This window comes from Numenius arquata, chromosome 6 (assembly GCF_964106895.1).
Source record: "Numenius arquata chromosome 6, bNumArq3.hap1.1, whole genome shotgun sequence".
Taxonomy (NCBI): domain Eukaryota; kingdom Metazoa; phylum Chordata; class Aves; order Charadriiformes; family Scolopacidae; genus Numenius; species Numenius arquata.
This window is the reverse complement of record NC_133581.1, coordinates 53,410,094-53,430,044: the sequence shown is the minus strand read 5'-3', so window position 1 is coordinate 53,430,044 and position 19,951 is coordinate 53,410,094. Positions and strand designations below refer to the sequence as shown.

The 19,951-nt window shown below is 36.2% G+C and overlaps 1 protein-coding gene across 2 annotated transcripts in view; it reads right to left on the bottom strand.

The window, feature by feature from the left end:
• The window catches only part of SCFD1 (sec1 family domain containing 1), a 50,090-nt gene that overhangs the window by 25,049 nt on the left and 5,090 nt on the right, over positions 1–19,951 (bottom strand). The window contains exons 3-14 of one of the 2 annotated variants that reach the window (XM_074150024.1): positions 19,634–19,722; positions 18,567–18,657; positions 17,573–17,695; positions 16,576–16,663; positions 12,616–12,705; positions 11,365–11,420; positions 10,305–10,390; positions 8,430–8,529; positions 5,904–6,043; positions 5,091–5,181; positions 4,665–4,738; positions 2,279–2,360 (exon numbers count right to left, since the gene is read on the bottom strand). In XM_074150024.1, the coding sequence (XP_074006125.1) occupies positions 2,279–2,360; positions 4,665–4,738; positions 5,091–5,181; positions 5,904–6,043; positions 8,430–8,529; positions 10,305–10,390; positions 11,365–11,420; positions 12,616–12,705; positions 16,576–16,663; positions 17,573–17,695; positions 18,567–18,657; positions 19,634–19,722 (1,110 nt within the window). The remainder of the gene's footprint in view (positions 1–2,278; positions 2,361–4,664; positions 4,739–5,090; positions 5,182–5,903; positions 6,044–8,429; positions 8,530–10,304; positions 10,391–11,364; positions 11,421–12,615; positions 12,706–16,575; positions 16,664–17,572; positions 17,696–18,566; positions 18,658–19,633; positions 19,723–19,951) is intronic. The other variant, XM_074150025.1, reaches the window with a different exon arrangement.

Below are 19,951 nucleotides of genomic sequence, written 5' to 3'. Positions count from 1 at the left end.
TGTAAACTGAACATTAAAATATGACCACAAGAACAATTAAATTCACTTAGTATATCTAAAGCAGGTCTTGTAGTATTCTTTGCACTGACCCTCATATAGGTAGTGAAGAAAAACACTCAAATACTTAATGCAATAAAAAACCCATAATGGACAACGCAAACAGTCTATTTTAAAGTATAAATGTGCTTCCAGAGTATTTTAGAAGTGAAAATATAGTAACCTGAAGAAAACCATGATGATGCCTCACTAGGCTCCTCATGACCTGGGCACCTGCCAAAATAATTCTCTCTTATCCTAATCTGGTTTAATTATTTAACCACATATAAAATCTATTCACCACAGCCTCAAGGTGCTATCAGAATTTCTTTAATAAGTACTGAGATATTGCCCTTTTTGAGAGTATTTTTGAGGAATCCATTAGGTAACATCATCCTGCATGTTAAAATCCCACAGCTCGAGACAGAAAGGTACTTCTTGTAATACTGGAGAGTGAAAAGAGGGGAGAAAACAAACAGGACAAAGCAGTTGGAAGAAACTTTACATTCATTCAGTAAAAGGCTTTAGTGTAGGTAAATTACAACAGAGAAAACCATTTGCTTCTGTGTCAGGTTGGGCTTAGGACAGTTTACTAAATATTTGGAGATGAAGGAAGTGATTCTTTCTAAATCAAAAGAAAAGACGATACTGATGCACATATCACCTATGTATTGAAGAAACTGCATGCCCATTTGTCTCTTGATCTTCTTTGACAGCTGTACAATAAGAACATAAGGAGCCCGAGCCCCTTGCAATACCAGAATTAAGAATCATTTATGGAGAAATGGCTCAGCTCCTTGGGAACTCTCTATGAGCAGGCTCCTTGCCAGAGGAGGGAGCTGAAGGGCTGGTAGGGTGCTGTAACAGAAGGACCCTAAGGTAATTCCTGGTAATTCCTGCCACCTCCAGGCAAGAGAAAAGTCTGTCACTATCACCTAATGGACAACGAACAAGCACACCTAACTCCATCCCATCGCCAAAAGCTGGTGTTACTGCCATTCCACATGCTGCTCCGAAACCTGGCTTCCACCCAGCAAACAATATATAAAATGCTACTGCTCTAGGCCTGCCGTTACCATCTCAGTATCTTTCTTAGAAAAGTGAATTTATAGACAAGGCATCAAATAAAACATCAACATTGTCAACTCCTTTTTTTTTTCCAGTGGTATTAATGTGCTGCTTTTAAATTGCCAGGTATGAAAACTGACATGCCTAATACTGCAAAAGCACATAAACCAGCCCCTATGGTAATGAGCCAAACATAGAGACATACTTATGTCTCTTCCCCAACTTTATAAATATGTAAAATTAATTTATTCATTAAAATTCAAAATTAATCCTTTGTTAATTTATAGTACTTAGTTTAAAAAAAACATCAGTAGCAGTAATAACTGAGGACAGATCTTACACACTTTGCAAATGTTAAAGTTAGCTTCAAAACACATTGCCTTCCATGAGTTACAAATAGCATGGGGTAAAATTTTCTAACTATTGATTTTCAGGGAGACTTGGTACTTGAATCACTCTCAAAACCGGAATTTCATTGTCTCTGAAAGCCTCATCTATAATTTCTGTTCTCATACTGTGAAAACAGATCCATCTGCCAAGTTATCCCAGTAGTAACCATGGTCTTTACTTGATACTGAAGATACTTGATACTGAAACTGCAAGTTCTGAGACAAGAGCAGCAGACAAACAGAAAAGAGGACAAGCATCCTTCTGAAGTGCTTCAATTATGCACAAGACATCTAACACACACCCTGCTGGAAAGACCAGTTTAGCAATTTGCATCATTATTGCCACACCTCTGGGTATTTTTGTTGGTGAACAGTAAACAGTACCCTTCTGATAAACACATACAGAACAGAAAATTACTTATACCAGAGTTGTAACTTGCCAAGACACATCTCTAAAGTAAATGAAACACTTCCATCATAAACTTATTTTAGAAAGACTTCAACCCACAATACAGCTGTGGCCATCATAAAAAAAAAATAAAAAAAAAATCAGAGTATACTAGTAAATTCTGATATGAAAAATTTAATATGTTTACTTCAGTTTCCATGCAGAGGCATTCAAACTTCATTCCCCCTCACCCTTCAACACTAAGCAATGTTACATAGAGATTTCTGTACAAGGCAGCACATCGAGAGGGCTCACTTTCCTATCTCACTTCACCTGCTCAAATATATTTCTCCAGGTAAGGAACACACAGAGAAAACAAGCTGGAGAGCAACCATACCTTTATATGCTCCAAAACGGCCGTTGCAACATTTGTGTGAAGATCAATGAGCCTCTTCTTTTCCAGAAGTTCTGGAAGAGAGCTGAAGAGATTAAATACAAACTAACCTGCTGAGTTGCACAACTAGTTGAATTGCGTTGTATATAGCCGGTAAAAAAAATTTAGAGAATCATAGAACAGTTTGGGCTGGAAGGGACCTTTAAAGATTATTAAAATCTAAAATTATAGAACACAGTAGGATTGGAACTAAAAAATTACAAAGTATAGATGTAATGATTCTCACAAAAGAAGGATGTTTACTACATGTAATGTAGTAAAACAGGTTTTTACCTTGACTAGCAAGATATACACACCATGTGGGTAATTTAATATTCCTATTGAAAGCTTGTGGTCAACAACAGGTGTATGTCCTGCTTAGCTAAACAAATAATCTACTAGAATTATGGCTTACATAAGCAACATTTAGTTCATGCCTGATACATATAAAAGTGTCAATATCTGCCAATTAATAATATCTGTCAGATAGTACCAAATAACGTCAAATAATTATCAAGTAATAATAATATCTGTCAAAGAAACACAGAACCTCTAGCTGTCCTGGAATTTGTCACAGGTGCTTCTGCATAGAGCACAATTCTCTATGCAGGATTCACGATTGAAATCTTTTCTTTTGTGAAATGGGAAACTGAACAGTTAAGTTTACTTTGTAGAAAATTTGTTACTTAAGGTGTTGTGATTGACGTGATTTTCACTGTGGGCACTTGGGCATCACCTGTATAGAAGACTGCTCAGGGCCTATACGCTTTCACATCCAAAAACATCAGTCAACATCTTATTCAATTTAATAGCAAGCTGATGAGAAGGCACTTAATGTCACTGACTGCATGTCCCAAAAAACCATAAGGTTCAGTAACCATAGTTTCTTTCCTCCTTTAAGCACCTATAAAATCAATGTTATCTACGATGATTGGCTGTTAATGACCTCAGAGCTCCAAGGTGATTAGTACTGCCTTTGGAAAAGATTGCATTTTAAAAAAAGGAACAACAACAACAACAAAAAAAAGACAGGAGATCCTCTATGTTAAAATCTCTATTTTTTAATTACTAATAGATATTCCAAAATTTTCTAGAAATTGTAAAGCCTAAGACAACTCTGAAAGGTACGTTCTTCCTGCTAGCAGATGTTGGACAGCAAACCAGCAAAGCCTAGTTTAATTCTTCCAGCAGAAATTTGACTAAATGGAAGATCTTAATGGTATTTGGACTTCTCAGCATAACCCTAAAGATTAAAGCTGAAACACTGCAATAGGAGAGTTTACTGTGTTACATATTTTTCTGAAGCGGGACAGGATTTTCCCTAGTAATGCCAGATCATAGAAAACAGTCATAGAAAGGCTGACTGAACAGAAAAACTTCCTGATGAAGCTTTAGTCATACAATTTTAATCTGTTTTGCTATCAGTTTAAAGCTTTTGATGCTTGTCACTTTCATACTTTGTTGCCTTAATCTGAAAATCAGCATCTCACCAAACTTTAAAACTTTGTAGGGAGAGCTTGGAAACATCTGCTCGCTTTATTGAAACTGTCTGATCCATTACACATCCTTTGTAATTCCTATCAAATTCTAACCAGGGCACAGCATACAAAACAACTTTGGAAACTCACAAACAGACCACAACCTAATGCAGACACACACCAGATTTCCCAGGAGACTGGGCACGTCAGCCCATCTACCCGTAGAATAATTATCGTTCCTTCTTCCCTCTGATTGGGGTCTTAGCAAAAGGCATCAAACTGAACACCTCCCTTCTCCAAAGCATCAGGGGAATGAAAAACAGATTATAATGAGGAACAAGTTCAAATCTCAGACTTTCAGTGTCATCCATGGTGGCTTTGTCTCCAAAGCAGGAGAGTAAATTTCCCATGCAGAGTTCTTAATGACTATGATCTTGCCAACAGATGTTACAGTAACTACATTAATCAAGATGTAATTAATTACACACTGTGCAAAGAAGCAGATGCTTCAGGAAGTGGATTTCACTGTATTTTTTTAAGGAAGGAACGCAGAGGTAGGTAGCTGGGTTCTTCTGGTGGAAAGCTGTAAGCAAACCGATGCTGAACTTGGGTTACTCAGCCTTGCTGAGGAAACACGCCAAAGCCACGTGTAAAAGGCTCACGCACACATGCTGTGGAAGTTACATGTGCAAATACTTGTCTAGGACATTGCATTAAACTTTACCAGAATTATAAAGCGTTTAAACTCTATTATTGATCTGAATAGCCTACTTTTAAAGCTATTTATTTCAAAGGATATTAAAAGTGAAATGACAGAAAGAATTACAAATGGTTCCAAATTAATTGACACTAATGCATAATTGACTACTTACCTGACAGCTGAAGTCAGCTTAGCTGTATTATCAGAAAGCATACTTATTGCTCCTTCATCCTCCCCTTCTATACCCTGCGTTTTGGAGAAGGGTTTGGAAAGAGGAATAAAAATAGTCACAATAAATACAAAAATCACACATGCAAATACAGTCAGTACATTTAGAACCTATTTTCTCATAATGGTATTAACATCTGGATTGTGTTTTACAGTTATTATGGAAGTTACATAAATGTAACACCAATAAACACAAGAAATTGAACCTTTTCATGAAATATAGTACTTCTAGTCCTACTTTTAAGATTTTATTATGCCTAAAATTCAGCACGTGCTGATAACTTGCGTGTGTGGGGTGACAGAGTGGGCTAAGTATCTCTACAAGTCCTATTATGCTTTACATAAAGCACATATAGGTAACAAAACTTACCATGATACCTTTAAGTCTTTTGACTTCATCTTCTTGGGCTCTGTAGGATTCCAGCTCCTGCTGAACAGACTCAGCTACTTCTGGAAAAGGACTGATGCAATATTCTGCATTAGGCTCAGTCACATCAACTAATTGAAACACTATGACCAGAGAGGTTGTGTGATCAAGATGATCATGAAAACGTTTTCAGAAATGTCAATACACAAATGATGCAGCAGTATCAAATCAGTGAAAACACTGACAGCTTACTGGAGGTTTACTTAAGCTTTCTAAGATATATTATCATAGAATCATAGAATGGTTAGAGTTGGAAGGGACCTTAAAGATTGAGTTCCAACCCCCCTGCCATGGGCAGGGACACCCCCACTACAGCAGGTTGCTCAAAGCCCCATCCAGCCTGGCCTTGAACACGTCCAGGGATGGGGCATCCACAGCTTCTCTGGGCAACCTGTTCCAATGCTTCACCACCCTCACAGTAAAGAATTTCCCCCTAATATCTAATCTAAATCTCCCCTCTTCCAATTTAAAACCATTACCCCTTGTCCTGTCACTACATTTCCTGACAAATATTCACTGCTTTCAATATTTTTATATAATTTTGATACGAACAATTTTGTGCTCTGTAACAAAAAGCTAATATACAATTAATACGCACAATGAATATTGACAACGATCATTCCTTAAAGAAAAAAAAAACCACCAAACTTCAAAAATATTTTCAAAGAAGCTTAAAAATAGAATTACCACAATATGAACAATACTTAGAATTTATATTGACTAAATGAATATAAACTCTGTACCTATACAACTTACCTGCCCTTATGCTTTTGCCAGAATTTATCAGATGCAGTTAAATCATAGGACTTCTTATTTTTTTTCTTAGGTCTAGCACCTGCTGGAGAACTTTCCGTTCCTGCCGATTCTTCCAAGTTAACTCTATTCAAATGGAAATCCTAAAAAAAGCGGAATCCTATGTAAATATTTGACAGTTTTTAATTATTTGTCTTTTATACTCAACCAATTCTCTTCTAACACAGCTATTTATTAGAATTTCCTAAGAAGGCAGGAAACAGTTCACTAACTAGATAATAACATCAGCAATGTAAGAACTCCAACATTACTCACTCTTACTGAAAAAACACCAAACAAAGCAACAAATGGTAAGCAAAGACATCTGATTATCTCACATGCAAGCAATCTCCTGACACTGACCTCTGAACATTGCTTTCTGTATGGAAAATAAAATATTTAGCTGTAACTGAGATCTAACACCTGAACCCAACTTTACAGTAACAAAAGTTTCTGTGTTGCAGACAAAAAAGGTTTCTAAGGGTGAATTTCACTTACACAACTACAGCAAATGTATCAAAGCTGCAAAGAAGCTCATGACACCAGCAACGGGACTATCCACTGCGAGGACTATTTAGCCACACCTTCACAGCTCTTTCCCTGCTTTTTGAAATGCTAGTGAAACAGTGAGTACATGATAAAGCCACAGTTTGCAACAAAGCTGCTATTTCTCCATATAGCTTTTCTTCTCCCACAGATGCATAAACTTAGAAACTACATCTTTTTGCTGGATGACGCAGTTATGCTCACGTAATACGTTAGCACACTGCTCCCTGGACGCCTTCCGCTTCTTTCCCCCATTGCTTTTGCCAAGGACAACTCTGTATTTTCTGCAGCACACATATTCCCTCTGTTTTTCAACAAAGATTAACAAGTACTCCACTTGCTGACTTTATTCTAACCCTTTTCAAGAACATTTACAATTTCAAAGCCGCTCTTTGCTTGGCAAATAATGATAAAGAGAGTCAAATCTTCCATTATACAGAATCTGCCATGAATCTTTTAGAATAGATATTTTTTCCAGAAATAAAACTCCACTTCATTATGTTCATTACAGTATACAGAACTAGATCACTCTAAGTGAAATTGTCAAATAAAATTTTTAAATGTTTCTAGTTATCCCTTGGCAGAGTTCACACTTGAATGAAATGCTTAATGAAATACTATCAATGATCCATGCCAAAATAGCAACAAAACCAAGCAGCTACTCAAAGGAGGAAGCACACACAGTCAATGAGCACAAACCTTATCATATAAGACATGTTTAATGTTTCAGCAGAAAAAAACACTCAGTTTTTTTCAAGTAGATATGTTCAATAGAAACTTATAGGAAAGAAATCATTTGACTGCAAATTCAGCTGTAATTTTTAATGCAGATCTATGTTTTGGCTCAATTTAACTCGTAAGTGACCTGAGTTTCTGAATTATCTTTGGCATTTACAAGGAGTTTTACCAAAATTATTCTTATTCATCAGTGTTCCTTCTTTACCTCCCCATTTTGTCTTTATAAGGCTTTCTATGCATGCCTCCCATTTTTCTGTATCCACTCCTGAAAGGTTTAAGAGGAAGGGACCTTTCATGAGGAATTAATTACACAAAACAGAATTTAAAAGTGTCCTAAAACATCCCATTGGTGCTAAAGTATTTTCATCGTAGCTATGCAAGTTTCTGGACAACACTGAATGCACGACTATACAGTTCACAAACAACTTTGTATACAAACACATATGTACATATGCGTATTTTCTGTATTCCTCCAACAGTCTCAATAATAAACCCAAAATATTTCTCAAAGCTAGATACTGAAATGATTTGCATGACTAGCTCCACAGGACAAAAAAGCCTCCAGATAGTAATTATTCTTACTCATATTATCTTCTATGATTTACTCTGTAACTATATGTGAAATGCATAAATATTAGGTAAATAGTATTTACTTTCATTACAGTACATTTCTTCTACTGCTTTTATAAAAGAAACTTGAGGAAATACAAGTGGTTTAAGGCTATCTGAATTTCCAAAAACTTATTAAAAAGACCTATTTTAGATTCCTCACAGTAGGGTCAGATACCACTTGGTATCTCTATATTGAACACCTACACCACCCTGTGGAGAAAACCAGAAATATGTATTTTTAGAAATTCAAACATAGCAAAATCGGTTTAAAAACTCATTAAAAGCATTTATTTTCCAAAACTTAATTGCACTTAATGGAGTTTAGAGTTTACATAACATCGAAGATCATGAACTACCAAAGAAAAAGCTAGGATTGCTGAATTACCCATCTTTTAATATCAAGATTTCAACTTTTTAACCATTTTAGAAGTTATTGCTAAATAAACTGCCTAGAGAAAATCTTCAAAGTTGCTTTTTATTAAACAACCTCCAAATAAAACAGATAAAACAGATTTTGGATTAAGAGAGAATCTGGTATTAATAGCAAACTGAGTGAAAAAATAGTTTTAGTAACAAAATCAGATTTATTCTTACCAGAACATCATGCACTAAAGCTTGGTATGTCCAAGAATGATGTAGAGGAGTTGCTAAATCTATGTTTCTGTCAACAAGGACTAACAGGGGCCTTTGGAAGCTGAAAAGATGACACTGTATTAGTATTTCTTTAAACATGTTTAGAACACCCCAGTACCATCCTGAGTGATAATCAGCCCCCTTCTACATCGTATTTCACGTTAAAAGCCAAACTGCCTCCTGCAGAGCACCTCCAGCCTTCCCCAAAGCATCTGGGGCCAATCACTGCAAGAAACTTCACGAATCACTGTCTTAGTAATGATAAAAAGTTTATTTTATTTTGTACTAAGTGAAATTATCAATGCATAAATATTGACCAGAAGTCAAAACACTAACTAGATTTTTAGGTATTAACTAATATTTCTTTGTGTGGATATGCATTTGAGTTCCAAACAATTCTTCGAGTGGGTAGTATTTGACATTAATCCCCATTATGAACCTCAAATATAAAATCTCTCTTTCAAGGGTTTTCAATTCCATTTTTCTCTTTGCTTCTATATGAAGTCCATAAAGAAAAAAAATACAGACTTCTGAGATGCACTGTGGTAATTCCATCAATACGCAACTTTTTGGAAAAAGAATGCAAAGATGCTGAAATGTCTTGGTTTATGGCTACATGAAAAATTTATAGTGGAGATAGGAAGGCTGTGAATGGAAAGAACATTATTGCAACCATTTCCCTTAAGCACATTAACTCTAGAGTAAATGTCATTGCTAACTTACAGCGTATTTGAACAGACTAAAAGCATGTTAATTCCATGCTCTCTATCTCCTTGCAGTATTTTCATGTAGACGTATAATCTCAGGAGCCTTAATCACCAGATTCTGAAAACCAAACTAAAGATCTGAAGCCATTTAACTGGTTAAAGGTTCCCATGTTTCCCTTTCCTTGCATTTTGATTTTCTGAGGGTAACCACACTATCAGGAAAACAAGCAACACATCTGAAGGAAAAACAGTGGTTACAATTCAGTTCCCATGAAAATGAGAGAACTGGTATTTCACAGCTATTCTCTCTCTTAGTGTCTCTCAATCTCATCCTATTTTGCCACCTTTGATGTTCTTTTCTGTTTTTTATCCAAGTTCTGCTCTTAATTTGAGATAAAAATATGATGACTATTTTATATGCAGTTAGGAGTAGGAGATCATACCTATTTCCTTCAGCTACAGCCTTCCTGATACATGTCCTCATCTTTTCATGTACAGCGCAAACTCCTGTAATACACGCTCCCAAGGCAGCCTGTGGGGCTATCCGGGGACACGGCATTCAGGGCAGGCAGGCATCCACAATGTCTTTTCTCACCCCTCTTTCCCTTCAATGGATTCAAACGGTCATGATTTCACAGTCCTTAACTATCTAATTATCCAATTGGCAGTGCTTAAGCAGTCCTCCTCTGGTAGACATAGGGATCAGTTGAGAAACATTTGCTTTTGACATAATGACAGCTGGTAACAGTGCTCACCAGTGAGATAATGGGTATTTCTTTTCAACGGACTAAAGGTTGCTAGCAGACACATCCAGCCAGCCAAATCCATACTGTAGTCCTGTAAACCGAGCGTATTTTCAGGAGCTTGGGTCTTGCTGGGTTTAGAGGGTGAACAAAATTACCTGATTCGTTAAATAATTTTTGTCTCACTGTCCTAGGACTACACACTTATTAGCTATGTAAGTTTTCAAACTGGTTATGCTAAGAGATTGGAAAACTCCCTTAAGAGTAAATAATTTTTTTAATATAGAACTTGAACCAAATTCTTGTAGACACAGTTTTCACCACCGTCATGACTTATCCTAATGAATACAAAAAATAAAAATACATAGTTACTACTAACACCGTACCTGAACTGGCCAGCTCCAAGAGTATCACCCGTAAAAAGACTGTTTCTGGCGTCTCTTAGATTCTCTCTGAGCTTCTTATCTAATTTCTGTGTGGGGGAAACAAAACAGCTTTTAACAAACCAATAGTTTCCTAAACTTTTCATTTGATCAACATTTTAAGATTTATTGTGCTATTTTGTAGTTTATAAATGCCTTAGCTGCAGGAAGCCTAGGTCCACTGCACATGGGGAAGAGAGAAATCTCTTCCTTCTATTTTCTCCCTCAAGCATTTATGTCTGTAACCAGGACCACAAAAATGGTATTTCCTTTAGGTCCACTAATCTTCTCCCAGGCAATTAGCACCCTCTCCCAAGACATGCAAATAGAAAATACCAGCAGGAAGCACCAAGAGGGAACCACAGCAGGGGCAGACGCTGCCACATTAAGCGTTTCATAAAGCTGAGAGCCCCCTCAGCATAATAGGATGCACGCTGAATGCCTGGGTTTAATCAGTAGTAAGGCTTCACTAGCAAAGAAAGATGTGAGGAATGCGCAAGAAATGAGGCACGGTGACTCCTAATGGAGACAGTGCTGTAGAGACTCTTAATTGTGATTTAGTTTGGTAACTTCATCCCTACTTGATGATCAAGTTCCATGTCAGTTTACTTTAATATCGTAAAAATGTCTTGTACTTATGGGGTTTCCCAGTAAGATAGCTAAATAAATACTTCTTAATAAGACACACAGAAAAACCCAGGCCAGACAGCCACTTTTTAAACCGTGTAGATGTAACTTAATGATTGTAATTATAGTGCCTGTCAGAAAATCTTGATAAACTCTAGATTAGGAATGATTATTCATGTTTAAAGTTTCTCATCAGCTGATTTCATAATATTACAATTTCTACAGATGAATTGCACGAAATCATAAAGGAAAACTGGTATATCTCCTTTCCAGTTTTATTTGCTTCATAAGGAAAAGGATACAATGACACTAAATCTCTGCCTAGGATTGAGAAAAGTAAACTAGCTGTTAGAAAAGTTTTGAAACAATGATACTTGTTCAGAAAATAGTTTCTTACCACTGCCACCATTTCAGCTGCAGTTCCTCTTGAGCATCTGATTATAGGAATAGCTCCTAATAAAAGATATATTGACTTCTACTTGCATTATAATTTTCAGATTATAAATTAGTGTATTTTTCATAAAACAAATTTTTAGTAACATTCTGAAATGGAATTTTTCAAGTGGACAATACAAACATATATTAAATTTCTCTCTTGCAGTTTTTATCTATGAAACAAAAAATACGGTATAGAAATATTAAATAAAGTTTTACAAAAGTTAAGTGAATACCTCATACAGGTATTTATGAGAAGTAGAGTGTACCCAAGAAAGAGAGCTAATGTACTGTGAAAGGGACAAACTGTCTCACACAGAAGCATTAAAACTTAGTTTCAAAAGGTTAGAAGTCCCTTGAAAACAGTAATAGTAAGTACTGTAACACCACTGCCACCACACTATATCAGTTATAACTCACTGCAGGGTAATGTTATTTTCAAAAACATATTTTCCATTGGCTTTCAGGTTCCAAAATCTTTAGCTACTGTTTCTCACTTATCTATATAAATATGAAAATTCCAATAACATAGAGTTTAGGTGACTGAGTAAAACAGATGTAATTTGCATCACACTAACACTTGAAAGAACTCAGTATGTCCGAGGGAATGTCTCTTGAACAGACTGCCCCTTGGTGATCCCCTGCTCTCCTTGTAGGAATGCTAACTCAGATTGACTGATGTCAGTGCGAACATAGATTAAATGCCACCACTATGAAAAAATGTATGAGCTAAGCATCAAGAAAACTCACAATAAAATAAGTAAATTTAATATATCTTCCTACTCCTTGAGTTATTTCAGTTAGATCTTTGCAGGGTTTGTGTGAGGGTTTTGATTGTTTCTTTTCTGTAGGTTTTGGGTTTTTGTTTTTTTTTAAGAGCTACAAATCCAAACTCAAAGCACTATTGAACTTCATTGCAAACTAAGATTTTGTGAAAACAGTGAATCCAAACCTTTGCATCTCAGTATTCTTCTCCCATTGGACTAAGATTCAACTCCCATGTCGGACAGCCTTTATTGCCTTTTGCAGATGTATAGCAATAATTTGAGCAACATCATTAACTCACCCTGTGAACTATTAAGATTTCTGTCACAGATCTAATTCTGCCTTTAATTTGATATATTACATCACTAAATTTCTAAGTATCTCATTGAATATGGATCTTTTCTAAAAGGAAAACATATGGAAAACATGCTAGAATTTGAAAACTTACCAAGTGTGACAAAAAAACAGAAGAGACTATCAACAATAGTGTCCATTATAGTTTCCATTTCTGTGTCCGTTATATCTGGTCGGTTAATGGCTAAAACAGTGTGGAAAAAAGTTTAGAATATGGTTAAAGAAGTTTATGCCAGTTTTGTACCAAGAAAGTGATCCTCCCCTTACCTAATGGCTGTTAATAGCCAACAGCTTTTGTTGCAGAAGAGATCAAAACGTGAAATGCCCTTCTTAGCACATCCATTAGTTCCTCCCCCCCTTTTTTTTCTTTTTATTGAGCAAAAAAATGGGAGAACTTAATTATTGCTCACTGTATAAGGTCAAACATGACACAATCGTTTCCAATTATCTCTGACAATGCATACTGTAATTTCTTGACTGCATTACTAAAAAACTCCTAGAAAACCATGTTATAGAACAGAAATGCCCATCCACTTGGAAACCATTTTTCAGATGTAAAATCCTCAAAAATTAATTGTATAATTTAAAGAGAATTTCCTGTCTGAGGTTATCTATATTTAAAGATTCTAAATCCTACCTCTTTTACGGGAGATTCCTTTTCTTTTTTCCTTTTTTTTTTTTTTTTTTTTAAATAAATTTACTGTCAGTCTCTAAGTTAGGGCCAATTCCCAAGTTCTAAAATATTTTACACTACAGATATAAAGATTTCCGTCCCTTATTTAGGTCAGAACAAGAGACACGCAGCAACATTTCTCTTAAATAATTAACACTGACAAGAATATAATAGCCAACAGGAAACATCAAACCTAATTTTATCACAGGTCTCAAGTCAAGCACCACCTCAGGATTCATGTCATAAATCCCATCCTCCTTTGTTTTATTTTACCTTTAAAAATTTCTCACATAATTACTTGTCTTATACTCTTTCTTCAAAAACGAACTTCAAAGCTCAAAACATTAATAAGCCTTCCATCCCAAATTTATGCATGGCCAGCCATAATAATTCTCTAACTTTAAAGGGGCCTTTTTTCCCAGCTTTGTCCTCTAAGAACTTTAGAGAGACGGATTATTTCAGCAATTTCTATCAGCAGCTATATGTAGTAAGTCCAACTTTTCACTAGGCTGCTAGGATGACAGCAGCAACAGAAGTGCCCTCCCACCCCTGCCCAGTGTTTTTTTTATTCTGAGTTCAAGTTTCTGAACTATCAGCACCAAGAAAGGCAGCCCAGTATCTATTTTTCTGTAATGACAAAGCTTTGAAATTAACTGGGGCTATCATTCTGTAGTTATCTCCAACTAATCGTCTCCCAGTTTGCAGGGGGGCAATAATCTTACTTTTATTCCCTTGCCTTTCTCAATTTTAAAATTTAATTCCCTCCCTATTATTATGTTTAAGGTACTCATTTATGATGTTGCAGTAATCTGCATATTGTCAGTGCCTTCTAATTTTGTGTAACATGCACATTTTATGAACACGTTCTTCTTTTTTTTTTCTACCATAGCAATCAACACAAACATTCAATATTACTGCTAAAGAGCAGTAAAGATCAACCTTTGAGAAACTCCATTAATAATCTTTCAGCAAAATGTTCTATCACGTATTCTCTATATTCCTCTCTCTGCGCTGTAACAACCTTTTTGGGGATGCATCTATTACATAAAAGCAAGCTTAGGTCTCCTACATTCTCCTACATTTTCTTGTTGTTTTACAAAATTGATCCAAATTCGATGAAGAAGCATTCAAATAGCATCAAACTGGATGCCAGGAACATCGACTTTATACCACTATTACCCATTTACTTTTTCTTCTACACAGTCGTAGAAAAACAGAACCAGAGGGAGCCCAAGGGACTAGCTAGTCAGTCCCCTTGCCCAAAGATGTTAAACCTATTTATTCCTGTGACTAAACCAATTCCCAAAGCCTCTCAGTCATGAAAATGCCATAATGTTTACAGATAATCTATTCTAATATTTCACTATCTGTAATGTTAGAAAGTGCTCCTAATATCTGACCAGAAACTTTCTTGCTGCAATTTAAGCTCATCACTTCTTGTCCATTACCACATGGACAGAGAGAATGTGTTATCTCCTTTCTGACTGTGAGAGCCTTTTACATAATTGAAGGATGTTATCTGTCCCAACATTACCCCTCTGTAAATGCAGTCATTATAGCCAGGAAATCAGAAAACTGAAAATTACCCTTTTTTGTTATATTTGTTCTTATTTCACCCATCCAGCTCCGTGCGTGGCCACACACGGCAGAGCTGAGGCAAGAACAGCAGCCCCCTTTCATCACCGTCAGATTTACATTGACTTACGTAGCTTATGAAACTATACACAAACTGGCAGTTTCCTGCTAGAGTTACTCTCCAAAGGCAAAAAAGATGACTTTTTCTTCAGCCCTGCACTCCTACTGCCTGCCTGTGTCGGATCCAGAGCTCACACAGCAGGATGGATCGGCCCAGTGCTCTAATGGAAAACTAACCACTCGCTATGGGAGATTAGATTTCTGTTCGACCAACTTTTGGAAACAGCCCACCTCTAGACTGGGTTAAACACAGTGTGAAACCGTGTGTCGTGTGGCAAATTTCAGCAGCCCAAGAGAGAAAAACAGACCACAAAGAAACCAAGGGGTGCTAAACATTTTCAGTCATTTTAATTCAAATTCCTTGTTAGCTAGCAGGAACATTATGAGAACCGGTCAAGTATCCCTACATACACACAAACACATCACAAAACAATTATTACTAAAACTTTTAAGAGCAGTTTTTGGTAAAAAACCCCTGCTTTTCAAACAAAAATGCCCTTCATTCTGACAACGGAATCAATCCCCAGTGTGACAGAACCCAGTATTATGGATGCAGTTTTAAAGGAAGGTAATGAATTTAGAAATTGGGCGAAAGAGGAGAAAAATCTCACTGTTAATTGTTAGACATATGGAGACTCCTCATCTCCACTTGGTCACTAGCGAGTATTCAGTACATCCAAATAAATCAGCAATTAACTGTGTGGCAATGTGACTACACTAAAGTAATGAGGAGCTGCTGCTAAAAAAGGGCTGTCTTGCCTCTAACATACACACTTCTGCTGCTTCCCTTGCATTGGGTTTGTGGATCACACACATGAGCTGGTATTTTCTGTGGAATGAGTCAACTGAATAAACACTCTGCAGCTCCAAAATCACTGATTCTGATGTAAAAGGAGAAGATGAGGGAAACTGCAGCAGGGGCAGCAAGATGACCCACCCTGTAATAGCTAGCCATTTGAGTAAGAGGGGCAGGAGAGGCAGAGTGATCGTCCTCTATTGATTTAGCATATTGAATGGGTCAGAGGAGCACAAAAATCAGATCAAAGGGGGTAGGAAAACCACGTGGACAATTATGACAACTAGTATATATAATGACTTGAGTTGGCACAGCACCGTAGCTGTAGAGGTAACTAAGGCAGCCACTCAGTTTTCCTGGTAGGTTCCAAAACAGCTCCAACAGAAGTCCCAAGAAAAGAAAAAAAGATTTCCACGAGGCTGACTTCACTTGCAACCCTGAGACTTCATGAAGAAGCTGACACGCCTGGCTCACACGCTCACAGAAGCAATCAGCATTTCTAATTTTCCAGAATGCCCTTTCCCAGATTCTTCCCTGCACTACTCCAGCCCCTGATCCTAACCATCTCTCCTTGCACACCCTCCACATCTCCACATCTTGAATAAGAAAAGCTACCCATGTACGTCTATACTGCAGTTTTGCTTTACTAAATTTGTTATTTAAAAATACGTAATTATTTTTCAGTATTGCAACAGCCATCTAATAAAGATGCTGAAGTTCATATCTAAGAACTGCTTCCTTCATGACTTTAAACTACACATCTAACAGATTATCCTGAATTCTGAGCAGATCAAAGCAAAATAAAATTATTGCTTGGTATTAGCCACAACTTCAAAAGTAAATTTCAACTTTAGACACTCCAGTATGAATTTTATACAAATTTTACTTACCACGGTAAGAAACAAGTTCTTTGTTTTGGTTACACAATACGAACATGTCATCTTCTAAAGTAATAAAATTAAGATACTGATCAAACACCTAGAAATCAAGGAATAATGGTCAGAACAGTCCAGAGTGAAGCATAAAGAAAACCCCCAAACCTATCTCTGATTTGTTGCTACTTCTTTTTGAACCTTTTACAGAACCACCTACTAAAAGAAAACATACCTGTACATTCAGAAAAAAAATATTAAACCTCTCTATAGCATAAACTGTTAATGGCACATTACAACAGAAAAATAAATTTAAGAAAGTTAGTTCACAGTGCTGCACTAATTTACTCCTGCTGAAGACTTCAGGCTTAAACAATACTAGTAGTTTTCACTTAATTTCACAAGTTTCTTTCTCTCTCCAGTAGTTCTCCCTAACAGGAGTGAGAAAAAGTGAACACATTTAAGTACATATGAAAATAATTAGTTAATAATTTGCAGGTTTTGGTACAGGCACTCAACAAAAATAAGAAGGTACATACCTGATACCTGTCTATAAATCATAAAGGTATAGGATTGTACTGAGTAACAATGTGTGTGTACGAAACACCCACCTCTGCAGTATGCTACCTATTTAAAATGACAACTGCACTCATACCGCACTTTTCAAGTATTTCCGAGCTAAAATCCCCTCCCCGTTACATGTGTAACAGAGATACTCATTGAGCTGACGAGATAGAGAATATTCCGAAACCACTATATTTCCCCTTATCATTGAGCACAAGGTCTTGGGCTCTTGACTAAGCTGAAGCATAGTACTAAGCTTCACCACAGATGACTGTAGATTCGCTTTTTTCCCCCCAGTAAATCTATGCCTGGCACTGAATCTAGCTAAACGTTTGTTTTGCTCATGATTCAGTCAGAAAAGCTGTGTATGGTGCTGAAGCAGCCATGTAAGAATGCAATAACACCTGTAATGGCAGCAACTTTAACATTAGAGACTGAGGGATTTTCTTACCTTTGCCACTTGAGTTACTGCGTTAGCACCTATGGCAGCATTTGCAATATCTTCCAGTTTACTTCTCGAAATGGCAGAAATAAAGTTTAAATAATAAGATTCATAAAGCTGGTTTCGAAGATCCTGAAAGGAAGGAAAACCACAACCTTTTTCCTGCATAAGTACTAACATATTTCTGCTAATTAAAAAACATTCTTACTTTTACTATGTGATGTTCCAATTATCCACAGGCAAATTAAATTTTTGGAATGTTCCTACAGCCCTGTAGGCAGTGTATTGACTACATAACTAGATATAACTAGCCTCACACAGAACTACAAAAATCAGGAAATGAAATTTAAGCTATCAGATAGCAACTACTACTCCACACCTTACCACTGACCAAAAGCACCCTTGGCTCTTCTTCCTACCTCTGGAAAAGATGTCATTCCTCCCAGAGAATGTGAAAAACTGAGCTTATCCTAGTCCAACCCTCCCCAGCTCAAAGCAGAGTCAAATAGAGCAAGTGGCTCAGGCTTGTATCCAGCTGAGGTTTGAGCATCCCCAAGGATGGAGACTCCAGAAACTCTCGAGGCAATCTGTTCCAGCATTCACCCACCCTCAGTAACATAGCTTTTCCTTATCTTTAAATGGAACTACCTGTATTTTGATTTGTGTCCCCTGCCTCTTGTCTTTTCACTCCCCAAACTCACTCTCTCTCCAAAACACAGATTACCCTTCTATTTTCTGGGAAATCAAAGTTTGGCATGTAAAAATTTTGGGAAATATATATATAAATATATATATATAAAATAATATATATTTTTATATATATTATAATATATTATAATTATATATAATATATATAAAAATATATTAAAAATTGCAAGCGAAGGTGTTCAGACACAACCAAGAACTAGATACAGAATGGTCAAACTCCACTGAGTGCAGGATTACTTCACACACTCTTCCTCTGTTGGGTCCACGCATTTGAAACACTCAGCATGCAAGTTACCTGGCACATTCTGTCAATATTTTCTTCTGTTGGCATTACAAAGTAAACAGCTGGAACATCTGGAATAGCATCCCGATCTGAATGCAAAAGCCTGTAAGGCAGAAAAAGTACATCTCTAATGTGTTCCTCCTCTGATTTGTGTAAAATTATATAAGTTAAAGAAATTATTTATTTCTACAGACACATTTAATTTCCTACAATTTATCCCTAGATTTAGCCAGATTTTAGCACGAACAAAACATGAAAAAATAGCAAAATTGCATTTGTATAATTTTTGGCTGACTATAGACTAGAGGTCTCCACAGTTTATTCAAAGCTTGAGAAAAGACTTTGCAAATCTTCAAAAATAAATTAATCCATTCAGAGGAAGGTAAAATACTCCATCCGCAAGGTTTATATACCAATTATTAATTGTTGACATAACAAAAAATCTGCATATCTCATACTATTAAACTTGCCTTTCCTCATTAAAACAAAGACAGGCGAGGTGCTTACACATTTCAGCTGATCTGTTAACACGTTAAACTGTGTTTCTGTTTCTAGCCTTCACTTAGTAAAAGTTAATAAACTTATGAAAAAAAATAAATGCATATTCAAAGATCCTCCATGACTACTACCACAGCTAAGGAATGACAATGAACTAAATAAATATAATCTGGAGAAAGAGAAATCTCTTAAAGTAATACTTAAAGATTCCATACCTTTGACAAAAGACAGTTAAAATCTATGTGTAAAAAGACAAGCAGAATATATGCCAAAATAATTTTAAGATATATCAATACAGAGGAAATTGTACATATAGAGAGACTCCCCGAAACACCTACTGGATAATTTTTATTTTTGAGCAGGGGCCTCCTCTACTTAGTAAGAAATCCTACTGAAAAGGAATTATCTTTCCACTCCCTGATTCCGAGTAATACCACCTGATTTTAGAAACAAGTCAGGGTATAATCTTTATTTTAGTAGTTATTAATCAAATTATTTTCAATGTTTTGCTTGTGATTTTGGGGAAATATTAAATTAAGTTCTTTTTAGCAAATTAAAAAAATCCTGATTATTTTACTTACAGATGCAAAGTGATTCCCATATCTCTCAGCTCTTTCACTGACAGCAAAGGTGAGATTATATCTTGGCCAAATCTGTCATAAATGAGAACCTGAAAGAGATATACATCTTTTTACAAAGTGGTGTAAAAAATGGATACAGTAGAAAACAGGATACAGTGGGTACAGGAACTGAGGTTTAAGGAACTACCGCCCTAACCTGAAAAATGGTAAACATTTACCAATTTATAACACATCACTACTTTGTCATGGACTTCCATTTGTGCTTATTAATACAGAAAAAAAATGAATGAAAAGAAACTCAATGATAAAGCGCAATGA